The 13509-nt window shown below is 40.6% G+C and overlaps 2 protein-coding genes across 3 annotated transcripts; both read right to left on the bottom strand.

The window, feature by feature from the left end:
- Positions 1 to 264: 264 nt before the first annotated feature.
- LOC124166076 lies at positions 265 to 2394 on the bottom strand. 2 transcript variants are annotated; one of them, XM_046543694.1, is made up of 3 exons: positions 1865 to 2394; positions 516 to 1752; positions 265 to 440 (listed from the first exon to the last, which is right to left on the bottom strand). In XM_046543694.1, the coding sequence occupies exons 1-2, from the start codon at positions 2271 to 2273 to the stop codon at positions 1337 to 1339; spliced, it is 825 nt and encodes a 274-aa protein (XP_046399650.1). In that variant the 5' UTR covers positions 2274 to 2394; the 3' UTR covers positions 265 to 440; positions 516 to 1336. The 2 variants fall into 2 exon arrangements, with proteins under 2 accessions (XP_046399650.1, XP_046399651.1); XM_046543695.1 differs by having other exon boundaries at positions 265 to 718; positions 1033 to 1752.
- Positions 2395 to 3417: 1023 nt separating this feature from the next.
- On the bottom strand, positions 3418 to 5206 carry LOC124165048. The gene is made up of 2 exons (XM_046542287.1): positions 3847 to 5206; positions 3418 to 3763 (listed from the first exon to the last, which is right to left on the bottom strand). The coding sequence occupies exons 1-2, from the start codon at positions 4302 to 4304 to the stop codon at positions 3418 to 3420; spliced, it is 804 nt and encodes a 267-aa protein (XP_046398243.1). The 5' UTR covers positions 4305 to 5206.
- Between the last annotated feature and the right edge of the window lie 8303 nt (positions 5207 to 13509).

The raw sequence follows: 13509 nt of genomic DNA, 5'->3' as shown, positions 1-13509 counted from the left end.
AATTATCGAGGTGAACGATGAATAGCCTTTTTTTATAAACAATCAAAATATAAAATTACAGTTACAAAAACTGCGCTGACAGCTAGAGTGAAAATAAATAAATAATACTTTTGTTACTAATTTTGGAAGTTGAGATACGATTAGAAAGAGTAAAGTGAGAAAATAAAGTTGGGAAGAGGAGCTTATCAAAAATATTTTCTTACATACTATAGGATAAAACATCTTAAATTAAGGAGCAGAAATCCAAATGATGAGAAATATTACGACATAAATGGCTGTGTGAAATATTTTATTAAATTACATTTGGGATACATTATATCTTCGCTCCCTTTTCCACTATCGCCTTGCTAATATGAGCAGCTTCTCTTATATCTTCAAGGCAAAGCCTTTTGCCGTGCCTAGGTAGGACTATTTCTGGCAACAAGCATTCCATGAAGAATCTATAACAGAAAATTAGATGTAATTGTGCCAGATTTCAATTCTATTGGATATTCAGTAAAAGTTTAAAAAATTACTTTGTGAGCTTTGGCTCCACTTCCTTCATCCACCATTCATTGTTGGGCGAAATTAACTCTAATTCGCGGCTCCAACCTTTCGTGTACACAAAAAAAAGGCATCTGGCCCTTTTAGTCATCCTTAGCTGACTTTGCACCTGATAAAAATAATTGTGCGTCTCTCTGAGGATATATTTCCCCTCTTTTAGCTGCACATAGGGAAGCTGTAATGATAATGATTTATGTAAATAATTTGGGTGAATCTATTCACTGCATATACTATTTGGTTATATTCAAAACGCTGTGTCGTGTTGTGATATTCGCTCGATAAATTTGGCAGTATCAACAGCAGAAAATCAAAATTAAGGGGCCTTCGAAATAAGTTTTCGGTAAGCAAGTAGACTCGCGTTAAATAAAAAATATGAGTGAAATTACAAATCTATAAATGGAAATTAGTTAAATGCATAAATTAGTTAAATTAATAAATGGAAAAAAAACACATTTCATATATTTAGCTGCATATGCTACTATTTATAACCTTTTTTGCATTAAAAGCTTCTTCAAATGTTGGATAGGAGGCAGCGGTGACACCAGGACACTTCACTTCTAACACAGTATCGCTTCCAATCAGACCGTCTAATAGAGAAAATTAAATGGATAGACTGAGTTTACATTAGGTAAATTGTAATATAAGAGGTTTGTCTGAATGATTTACAGAAAGCATTGATATTACCTGGACTAGCCGAAAGATATGGAAACTCCTCATCAACATATAAACCGCTGGGTTCCACCTTGTACCCCATGCATCGCAAGTGGTCTTTCGCTTTCTCCTCCATGTTTCTTCAATTCATCATGTCCGGAGTGCATACGGATCCGTATAGAATGGAATGCACAAGCCTTTTACAGGAGGTGTATGGTCGCATATGGCAAACCTCTCCGTGATTGGAAGCGGACAATCTTTTCCGACGCTCCGTCATCCAAATACTTCTGTCTACTTGAACCGTTGTAGACTTCTGCAGTTTTAATCTATCCTCTGCGGTCATTATGCTTAATTGTTCAATGAAATCGCCCTTCATGCGTTCCAATAACTCTAATGGCTCTGGCGCATCATCATCCACCATCCCGTAATCTTTATCAGGCCCAGCTCTTTTTGCTCCTGTTTTCAATTTCTTTTTACTTTGCAGCCCTTGCGCTCTTCGTTTCCTCATTCTCTTGGTCTGCCTCATATTTTTATCCTCAAATGTTTTGGTGTATTTTCCTGGGATAAAAAAAGATCCACAGTCAACATTCCAAAAAAATAGAATCTACTTTTCTATGCCTTCATTCCTCTCTATTCATAAATTACTGTTATGGTTATGATAATGACTTACCAGGACTGTAACCACCCGTTGTTGCCTTGTGAATCTTCCCTTGAAAATGGCAAGAGGAATTCAGGGATACGACTGCAGAATGACATCGGGTTCCAAATGACTTGCTTTTAGCATAGTTAATGCGTTTACCATTTAAATATTTTGCAGCTACGCTGTTCAAGGTTTCGCACATACTATTAGTAGCGCGAAAGATCAAACTTCTTGAATTATTTGTCATCTTCTCAATCAATTTCTGTATTGGGGTCCACATATTAGCAGCTATGAAGTCTGGCACTAAGTTCACCTCATCCTCTTTCCCGTCTGGCCCTTTACAAAAGTAATCGGCGCATCGATCATGCTGCCCGAACACATGGCTAGGACAGTTGATGATGTCGTTACGAAGTGCCATTATTCGGTTTTGCATGGACATACCTGTTAAAATAAATTAAAGTTAATCACGCGTATTTTATCGTCTCATATGCCACAAATAACCTCTAATTTTAATACCTTTCTGATTTTTCCAGTGTATACTAGCACAGGAAATAGCTGTGCGAATCTTCAGGACGTTTGCATCCAGTTCATGACGAAGGTGGGCTGGGTATTGCGTGTTATCCTTAATTTTGCGCATATTGTTGCAGAAGTTCCGTAGAAGGTGGCTTATACATTCAATTTTTTCCACGGGCATTGAATTTCCGTATGGGCTGGTCTCCAGTAAGCGTCTGTGGACACTACTGTCTCCGTCACCTAATATAAACAAGATAAGAGTTGGACCTCTTTAACTGTTTGGAATCTTCTCTAGTTCTCTTTGAGCAATTGAATTTAAATACAGGGAGCGAACCTATTATTTGGTGAAATATAAGATTATGCACCGATTCACTCTTTGCGAAACCTTCTGTAATTATGTCAGCTTCCATGCTGGTCGAGCTTCCATCCCAATTTTTAGCACATTTAACCTTGTGAGCTGGGTCTACAGGTTCGTTTCGTGCCTCCCTCAAAGGGCAATAGCTGCAGTACTTATTTCTTACTCCCAGAAATAACACCTTTTTTGTTCGTGCACCAACTATGGCCGCCTAAAATGAAACATTCATCTTAAAATTGTATTAATACCATTACTCTTTTCTACTGATTAATTTTTTCCAGCAGGGAATTTTGCCTGCCTATTAGATATAACATGTAAGTGCACTATTTTATAAGCAATATGAAAAGCATCTGGTTAGGTAGCCAACCTCGGAAATATTTTTCTTATTGATTAAAAATTGCACGAGGCGTAAATACTTATAATTTATTAAAAATAGGTTAGCCTATCTTAAACCCATACTTAAATAATTTATAGGTACCTAATATTGACTCCTTACCTGCCCCGATAGTGAGTCATACTTCGTTTTATAACTTCGCTTGCCCCACATACCATCAGCGATGACCGTGTTTACAGGTCTACCCTCTTTGTCAAATGACCCCTCCTCTAAGGCAATTCTTCTTTCCTCCTGCCCTGCTGTGGCCATCTCCTGCGATGCAACACTATATATAATATCTCCCAGCTTATCTTCATATTTTGCCTATGTTTTGGCGGTCATTCAATGCATGTTGAGTGCTGCACAAAGGGGGCTTAGATTTGAGTAGCCGCCGCCACCAGCAATTGTTCCTGTTACTGCAGCATCGTTCACGTCCATCACAGTGCCAGAATCATCCTGACTGTGGATCACTGTCTCCTTCCCGCACATTTTACACTGAAACTTCCAGTGACAGAGGAGACCAGTCATCCATTCGCCTACGTATTCACAGTCCATAAATGAGCATCCTAACTGGTGTTTATCTGAAAAGATCTGGGAAAACATGTAGAAATGCTGGACTATACTACGGCTCCTGTCATGAAGAGGATCCAGCCCTGATTCTTCACTCTCAATGATTGACGCTTGAGACCTGCAGAAACATTTCAAACAAAAAATATAAACGCCTCCTTCACGCAGGTATCCAACAACTATTCATGGTACTAGGATAATCACCTTTGGTGCGATTCAAACGGTTTGATAGGAGATACGTCCATCGGCATGCCCATATCATATTCGTCGACGTTGGATTGTCTCCCGAGACGAGGAGTGGAAGCTCCCCCCATTTCAAACGCCTTGCGGCGTGGGGTGCAGTTTGCCTTTGCAAGAAAGATGGTATCTTCTGCCGGACTTAACCCCTTGCCTTTTATTTCTTTTCGTCCCTCATCCTTGGATACGCTAAAAAATGTAACGATATCAAATAAATAAGAACATGTTTCCCTGACATGGCAATAACTAATAGTATTCTTTTCACAGGAGATATAAATACCGCATCCGGCCACCGCTATATACATTCTCAGCCTACCTTGTGGATATTTCAATGAAATCCGAAGCAGAAGCATCACTGTCCTTTGCCAGAACAGGACAGTTTCTTGGTATATTCCCCTCTTGTTGTACTTTACGATGATTAGCATACCACAAGCTAGAACCAAAAAATAACATTTGAAATGGTGTCATTCTCACGCTGAATACATAAAAATAGTCTTCTTCTTTTATTCTTTGCATTGTAGATTGTTCTTTCATCCTTCTCTCGGAACACAGAATATCTTCAATGCTCCTATTGCTTTTCTATTATTAAGATCATTTGGCCTACAAAAAGTCAGTCTACCAGTGAATACCTTAGATATTCGTTAGATGAAGTGGGGTGAAAAACCGGAGGGACCCCTTCCGAAACAAATAAAGCGGTTTTTGTTTACATCAAGTGATTGGATCAGCATAGTTAATTTTACATTGATTTGTTGATAATACGAAAATTTGTCGTCGATAATTTGTTGTTACATGCATTTAATTAATGTGGAAAGCAACTTTGCATACTGTAAAAAAGGGCTTCTTGAACCCTGTGGGCTAACTTGAGCCCAAAACTGAAAAATGAAGTATGGTTTTTTCGCTCTCTCAACATCAGTGTAGCGACGTAATTCAGTGATTTGCTGGTAGGCTTAGGCATTAGGTAGACAATACTTCGAGTCTAGGAGGTTAGGGAAGTCACCGCCGAGAGCAGTACTGGTTATATAACTTACCTACACTCGTGTTTGTTATTTATTTCACTCTGCAAACTTTCGTCTGTATAGACATCAGGAATAGCTAAAACTGGAGATAAGTGCATATATTTCATACTAGGTTTTTTTGGCAAAGCAAATAGAGACCGTTTTATGCCCTAAATAGCTCATTAACTGTACAGTATGTTGGTAAGTAGAACTAGTACACATTTTCGAAAAATTCGGGCCACTTGAGCCCAGCCTGCTAACCCACTGCTACTTTTCTTGCTCTTCAGTCTATACAGAGTTTGGGCTCAAGTTCCCCACAACAATTTAGACACTCTTTTAATGTTTAAGGACTGTGCCACCAACTACCAGCTTCTTTAAGAAACAGGAAGGGAAGAAGGTGGTAACAGTATACAATCTTACTTCACACCTCAGTATCAATTTCATTCATTTTTGTGATGCATACTTCGTTTGTCTCCCCCATAAGTCATCCTACCTCACTCAACTACTGGATGTTGGGTATTTTTCGCCACTCAAAATGAAGTGGAAGGGCCTTCTTGACCGATGGAAAGAATAAGGTGCTGGTAACAGGATCGGTGCTTCCAAAGAATCAGTTCCCAACGCTGTTGCGCTCTGTTTTAGATTAAATTGGTGCAAAAATATAAAGCAACCCATACGCAGGCTTAAAGAAAGCTTGAGTAGTGCCTGTAAGCGAAATTCAGAATACAAGCCATTTGCCAAATCAATAAAAATCTAGAGCAAATGCAGAATTTTCTATGATTGAGAATGCATTTCTTCAATGACTGCAAGAGAAGAGAGGTGAGTTAGTTACACCTCACTCTACTTAGAAGAAAAGAACTCCAAGTTTCACCTGGATAAAGTGTAAGAGTGCCGATGCTGGACGACTATTTTAGCTTTCCAATTTAGGGTGACGCTGACAGCAAAGAACGATAAAAAGGTAGATGAATGAAAGAAAAACCTCGCAAGATGGCTGTAATTTCATTTGAATATAATTTTTAATGCGGAATTCAGATGAGTTATCAGCTGGCTAAGTCCTTTGCATTTATTACTTGCGAGTGAACATTCACATCCTTATAAACTCCCGTGAAAAACCGTGTATCGTGCGTCATTTGTTTTCAATACGATGCAGAGATGCAGAATCCTTCTAACTAACAATAAGCGGGTGGAAGTGTCATGGTGCTCTGATATCTTAGAGCTGCGATGATCAAGGAGTCTCTCCTCAATATGGATGAGCTGTACACAGGTCAGCAGCATGGGGATGCGACGACAGGCAACGGAAAAACCCCGCAGTGAAGATCCAAGACAAAAATATCTTTAGAAAAACAGCGATAGATGAAATAGGAATTCTTTGGATACAAAATTGTCCGGAATCGTCCCACCATATGATTTACGGTAGGAACAGAGTTGCAATGAGGTGCGAAGAGTTTCCAAAAATGAATACGGGACTGAAGGAAGAGGAATGTGGAGATAATGAATATAACGGCTATGTGAATAAAAGAAAAGGACAATGAGTGCGAATCATGATAAAAAACGAAGGCTTGTATTGATAAAGTATTATAGGGAATGGATATAGTGATAGACATTTCAATAGACTTACTTACTAAAAAGCTACTTGCCATCCAGATGCATGAACACGCCAGGTAGTGGCAGTAGAGGAGAAGAAGTGAAGGAAATGTTCGATAAAATAGAAAGTTTATCAAAGAACAAAAGATATGGATGTGGCCATTTTGCTATGAGCCATTGGAATAAGTGAGCAGAATTAGTTTTATGTGGCTTCCGAACGATGATAGATTTAGTGATTATGTGTTATTATTTGAGGAATATGAGATGTGACTAAAGAGAATTAAGAGAGATAATATGGTGAAGATGAACTTTTAAGCTAAAGGTTTGACTAAGTAGAAGTTGTAAATATATGGAGACAGGAAATGAAAGATGTATTTACCGCATCAATGTGAACGGGCACTGGGAAAAAAACAAAGGAAGACGCTAGGTATCGGAATGGAAGACGAGAGAAGCAACCGAAGCATGGATTTAGACATGATGGATAAAACACAAGAAAGAAGGGAATGTAAAAAAATAAAAGAGAGAGAGGGAAAAAGATATATTTTAACTAAACAGTGAATTTTGAAGAGAAACGTATAAGATCAGGAAATTATGGTATGAGGGAATGTAAAACATTGAGCGATTATATCGTAGGAAAAGATGACTAACTATTCTATAAATAAATAAAAAATAGCCGGAATGGTTACAAATCATCTGAGTATTGTTTAGCACATATAGTTAAAAATTAAGAAGGAATTTGTGGGATATGTGGGTGTGGAGCAGAAAGTTAAATTTCAGTTGGAAAGACGAGAAAGATATTAAGCGATACCGCAGGAGTAAAATAGATGACTGATGAAGACAACCAAAACAAGGAAGTAAAGCTGGCTGGATCATGTGGATATCACTGAGATAGAAAACGGAAGAAAAGGACGGTTGATTTAGAATAGGAGACAAGAGTACGTGGGGATGAAGATAATGCACGAGACAGGATTATCAGGAGGGTATTCAACGAAACCTGACCTGCTAAACAGCTAACTATAATTGGTAAGATTGTATAATGATCAATTATTGCCTGTTTGAACAAATTCAGCAATTAATTAGCAGCATTTTCCGCCAAAAAATGTTACCGTCTGTTAAGTTTTATTTTTGTTAAGGGGGAAATTGTGCAGGTAAAGAGGATGCAGGATAATGCGGTGACTTACTTCCGTATTGCGATAGTCCTTCTCTTTTTCCTGTAACCCTTATCCTTTCGTTTCCCCATATCTTCAGCTCGCTTTCAGACACACAACCACTGAAACAGCAGATATTCAACTGACAGACACGACTGCTCTCTTTTACCGGATGCTCACGATAGGTGGAGAAAAGCGAAGAAGCTGAGAAGTCACGGCATTCGCACCTCAAACACAGGTGGGAGGGCGGGCTAGACAGCTGAGGGGAGTGTTCCTCCCCGCTTCTCATGCAGTAGCCTTTACACCCCGCAACTCGGGGAAGGCCAAGCGAATACCATTCGCTTTTCTTCGACCTCACCCCCCTCACCTTAAAACGATAGGTAACCAGATACTCGCCTCGTCTCGGCGCGTCGGCGATACGGGAGGGCGCGAGGTATCACTCCCCATTCCACTTTCTGCGACGTTGCCGTAGTTGGGAGAGCGGTGCGGGGTAAGGGGAAGTAAGAAATTCGAATTGGCCCGAATCACGTCCTTTGTCGCCGATTTGGGCCTGCAGTACTCGAGGGTTGAGACTTTTAAGGCCAAGCGAATTCACATAGAACTGTGGTTCTCAAGGTGGTTGTGGAAGAAAAGTGTAGCCACAGATAGACGGTTTAAAAATTCTTATGTTTTAGCTTGGAGGCAAGTTATAATTGACCAAAGTCCAACTTAATTTTCTCGATTACCTGAGGACATATTACAATTTATGTCTTTCCTAAATGTGTATACACGTCTTCTAAATACAATAAAGAAAACCGCAAGTCTCTATCTCTACTAGTTGTTCCGCAATTGAGTGGTATGTGAACTCTGGCAGGGGGAAAAAACGATCGGCTTCGGTCGCCCAGAGCGGCTCCCAGCGGTCACTACCATAACGCCTTAACGCTTAGAGGCAATTAAGCTGAGTGATGAAAAACAATACCTACATAAAATGTTGCGATGTGAAAAGCTTAATTTCATCAAATAAAATCGCCGTAGGTAACGTATTGTTTTCATTCCTTCGAAAATGATGGATATATGCCTTCGTAGACTTTATCCGGAAGAATAAAATAAATGGAACGCTTGAAGACGGATGTATGAAGGAGAAGAATAACGGAGGTGTGAAGAGATGCAGGAGAATTGAGTGGAGAGCTGCGTCAGAGCAAACTTAGGATTGGTGATGATGGTGAACGGCATGGGCGTGAAGGGTCGGAGGTAGCGTGGAGGCGGGCTGCTCACATATCTCGTCAGGTGATCTTCCAGATGTCCCTCTCGTCCTTATCCGACAAGAGAGAGCAAAAAACTCATCTGGAGGTGTGAGGAGAGGGCTTTTGTTATGTGCCTCCCACGTCCCGATAATGTGCAATAAAGGAGATGACATCGCCGATTGGATGGCTTTGGTGTAAAAAGAGCGGAATGTGATAAGGTGCTTTGAAGGGGGCGCCCAGCATTGCAGGGTGGCGCCATAAATTCAATAAAGCGCGCATTCTGCGGGACGCTCAAGTTTCCGTGGTGCGCGGAGACGGTTGCCGGTGTCATGTTATCTGGCGGGGACACAGGCGAGTCGGAGGAACGGAGAGGGGGGGTAGGGGGCTGGCCAATGAGACAACGAACGGCCTATGCAGGCAATTTGCTAAGCACACCTAGAAGCCTGATAGGCCAATTTTACGACCCTGAATATATCACCATCCAATATCTTCACATGGTTTTTTCCTTTTAACGTAATTAGCATCGGTTTTCATACTCTCAGCAGTTATCTCAATCTAGATTAAATTATTTTCGGTACCCTAAAAGTACGTAATGGACTTGTTAGATAAATAATTTCCACTGCTGAAGGATAGAGATACCTGATTTTTCCGCCTAGATTTATCGCTTGCATATGGAGCTAAATACTCGAGAAATACCTCCTTAACTGCTGCAGGAGAACCTATAGTTGATGATGTCACGGCCATCTGCCGTGAGGGTTACCGCTTCTCCTAGGGGTCGTGCATCAGACAGACAGTATCTATTACTGTAGACTTATGAGGGACCTCAACAACTCGGTGAAAGTTTCTCCATGAACGACTGAGTGTACCAGAGCCATAATGCCGTCACCAACTCATGGAAAAGGTGGCAGAAGTTTTCGATTTCATCTCTTTCCGAATTTTATTCATGAACTGCGATTTTTGGTTGTGAGCGAATAGAAAGACGCTGCCTTTGGTCATTATATCTTCGAGGTCTTTCGCCCTCAATTTTTTCACTTCCCATTCTACTAATTGGCTTCACTGGCGGGAATTCACGCAAATTATTCATCGGGTAAGAATTAAATTACATTTAACATAGTTATTTAATTGATAAAAAATACTATAAATAGGTTAAGTGGGTCATTTATGACTAATGGCCTTCCACATGAGCATTTAAAATCAGGGGTGCATAAGAATAGAGGCGTTTTCCATCGCAGGGAACGTTCTCCCTCACAGAGAAGAAGAAACTATAAATGGTGTTCCGGTCGTAAAGAACTCTTCATCGCGATGGCGCTGGTCCTCTTTCCGTTCACGAGGCTCTTCTGCCGCGCTGTGGTCTCCTCCAAATCCTCTGTTCCTCGTCGTCGTTTATTTTTTGCCGGTGGATGCCGTTCGCCGATGATGAAGTGTCCCTCGCCATTCTCACCTGCATAATCCCTCTTCGGGCGCTTTAAAACGCTCTCCTCGCTTCGATGAGGCTTCCGTGTCCGCTAGAAATATGGATATCAAGAATTCCCTTCAAGGGCTGGCCCGAGAGCAATTTTAATGACGGGAGGGACGGATTTAAAAAAACGAATATTTTTCGCCTGCCTCTCATTAATTATTCGGGCTTCATCCGATAAAACGTCTTCCGCCGCTCCCGATTTCTCCTCCTCCTCCAACATTTCCTCTCTTTCGCTTTTCCCTCAACTTCCTCACAAAGGGGTATCCTTGGATCTCACAAGGAATGCACTCGTATTTCGATATTCCTCTTCGGTCGAGCGAAAGCGAAACCCGAGCTTTGGGAGGTCTGGACGAGCCCACTTGTTTCTTTCATGTCTCCCATGCCACACTTCATCATCCTCACCCCTTGATTCGTCTCGTTTCGAGGCCGTCTTATCCGCAGACCAGTTTCTCCTCTCGAAGATAAGCCGGCGAGGGATGTTCCAAATGAATGGATTATCTCATTTCGGATATAATTTCACAATTTCCTTCCCATGGCTTAATAAGACTCTGTGCGGTTCCTCGGCCTTCCTCGGTGCTGCTTGGACATAGTTGGAATTTGCCATTTAAAACATTGGCGTTTAAAATTATTCGTTATTAATGTTATTAAGTATGTAATTTAATATTTGTAAAAGCTAGCTTTCAACTCTTACTTGTTCAACTTTTACATAAAGCGATGCAAAACTATCTTCTGTAAATTTCATTTCGCTTAAATTTTCGTGAATGTCGATCTGTTCAAATTTGATCAAGTCAAGGTGTCCAAGCGACAGAGGGGAAATAAATATGAGCTTAAAGACCGTTTTACACGGTACACGGAATTGCGCAATCTGACGTACATGCGAAGGCGCAATCAAAATTGCGTCGTGTAAAGCGGTGTATTGCGTGAACACGTGCGAGAATGCGTGGAAGTGAGACGGCATAATAGCCCATGTTCTAATTTCGTTCATGCATTCGCACAATTCAATCCCAGAGACGAGAATACTCGCAGACAATGTCCGCGATGATTTCCTCCGCGACATTATAGTAGGTATTATCCACATCAGGATGAAATGCTTATTTTTCGATTATTTTACGAATGTCTGAAAATAAAAATAAATATCTTATATTGCCAGCTTCGTTTATAACTCTTCTTAAGTCAGGTTCTTTTTCAGAAAAGTATATTTCAGCTCTGACAAGTTAATTTCACCAAGGTCAATTTTAACTCCAATCATTTAATTTTTTAAGCTCTCTTCCGTGCATACCATTTTTAATGAATCGTAGTACTCGTAGATAAGTCTAAAGGAATGTGAGCGTTGATGAGCCTGTATACGATCTAAGAAATGTCACTTATATGCATAAAAAAAGGAAATTCAATTGGTACGTCTCGCATTGACACTGAATTTACGACCATGATTCCGACACTATTCTGTCGTTATCAAGAGACTTGTTATCACCTTAAGAACGAAATTGCACTGTCGAAACCATGACCCAAAATAGGATTAGTGTGAAAATTGCCTACCGTCATTCTGTCTAAAGTCGGACAGGGGGTATGAAGTCGGACAACGAGCAGTTCTGATTTAGAAATGATATGGAATTGTTTCAGTTCGGCCCTCCCACCGCGACGAAATATGATCGCGTAGCGTATAAGGTTTCCTTTTTGAAGCATTCGAGACACCGCCCGTCTCGATTTAATTGGGCTCGAAGTTGTAGCAAGATCAATTTCAGAAAAAATCTGAAGAAAATGTCGCTGTCCAACTTTCACATGCGACCTTCGTCAATGTAGTTACAATCAGTATAAAGGAGAGTAAAATCCTGAAGAAATGTATTTTCTCCAAGTATGCATTGTTTACAATGTACTCAAATCCAAATTTTGAGCGTCAAATAAATTTCCCGTCATTCCTTCTTGAGTCGGACAGCGTGCGGACATATCCCCGCCTGAAGTCGGACAGAGCAACGCCAAGTGATGGGAGAAGTGTATGTGTGTGTGGTTTGTGTTTTTTGCACTAAGGAATTTAAGTGGTGTTATTTGGCCCAGAAAATGGATAAGTGTCCTGATATTAAGAGGGCACTTGAGGAAGTTAGATAGAAGAAACTTTCAATCAGAGCTGCTTCCAAGAAATACCAGATCCCAAAGTCAACTCTTTGTGATCATGTTTGTGGAAAACACCCTGGCAAGCATGGAGCTCAGACAGTGTTTAATGAAGAAGAGGAGGCAATTATCTGTGCAAATTTGACTAAGGTTTCGGAATGGGGCTTTCCATTTACTAAATTTGATCTTCGTATATTGGCCAAACAATATCTGGACAAAGCTGGACGTACGGAGCCGCGATTTAAGAATAATTTGCCTGGAGAAGAATGGGTGGAAGGATTTCTCCGCAGAAATGCTGAACTCTCTTTGCGGACTTGTAGAAATGTTCCTGCAAGGAGATGTAAGGTAAGGTTTCGTTCTATTATTTTAATTTCCAGTGCCAGTGTTGATTATTTCGTGTTTTTCAAAGTTTCTTCCAAAACTTCCATTCATATTTACAGGTTGACCCTCAGCAATGCAAACAATACTTTGAAAAGCTGAGAAAGACGATTGACGGGGTTACCCCATCCAACATCCTCAATTATGATGAGATGAACCTGGGCAACCGACGATCCTGGTGAAAAAGTGTGCATATTCAAGAGGGGGACTAAATATCCTGAGCGTATTATGAACTCATCTAAATTTTAACTGAATGGAGAGCAACAGCCGATAGAAGACTCGTTACTCTCCCCAAATATACCTTTCTCTCTTAAAGAGATTGTGTGAAGGAGTTGAGCCCAATGCCACTTCTAATCTTATGACTGGTTTCCGCCCTTGTGGCATTCACCCATTATCCCTGGAGAACGTTCTGATGAAGATGCCCATTGGATTAGGTACTTCGAATATTAATTAAGGGAACTGAACTGTGCAACTTTTGAGTGACTCAGTAATGGAACTGTTGGAGAAAATGCGATACGGAGGCCAAAAGAGTAATGCCCCTCTAAGAAAAAGAAAAATGAATGTGGAGCCCGGTAAGAGCGTCACATCTGCCGACGTTTTGAGGAAACGTCGGCAGGAAAAAGGAAGCGTCGGAGGAAACCGATCTGGGCATGTTGGGTGCTAAAAAGAGCAAAAAATATCAAACATCAGTACAAATTTCTCATTGTAATGATTCAACGTTGGAAGGGGAATCTTCAAAC

The sequence above is a fragment of the Ischnura elegans genome, chromosome 9, assembly GCF_921293095.1.
Source record: "Ischnura elegans chromosome 9, ioIscEleg1.1, whole genome shotgun sequence".
Lineage (NCBI taxonomy): Eukaryota > Metazoa > Arthropoda > Insecta > Odonata > Coenagrionidae > Ischnura > Ischnura elegans.
This window is presented reverse-complemented; position numbering and strand designations above follow the sequence as displayed.

What these genes read in the sequence shown, in the direction of transcription:
- LOC124166076 (XM_046543694.1), bottom strand. Translation starts at nt 2,273, where the DNA reads ATGTCCATGCAAAACCGAATAATGGCACTTCGTAACGACATCATCAAC. An exon ending in AACGGGTGGTTACAGTCCTG is followed by an intron (nt 1,753 to 1,864) that starts GTAAGTCATTAT and finishes TTTTTATCCCAG; the next exon opens with GAAAATACACCAAAACATTT.
- LOC124165048 (XM_046542287.1), bottom strand. Translation starts at nt 4,304, where the DNA reads ATGCTAATCATCGTAAAGTACAACAAGAGGGGAATATACCAAGAAACT. An exon ending in CCGTTTGAATCGCACCAAAG is followed by an intron (nt 3,764 to 3,846) that starts GTGATTATCCTA and finishes ATGTTTCTGCAG; the next exon opens with GTCTCAAGCGTCAATCATTG.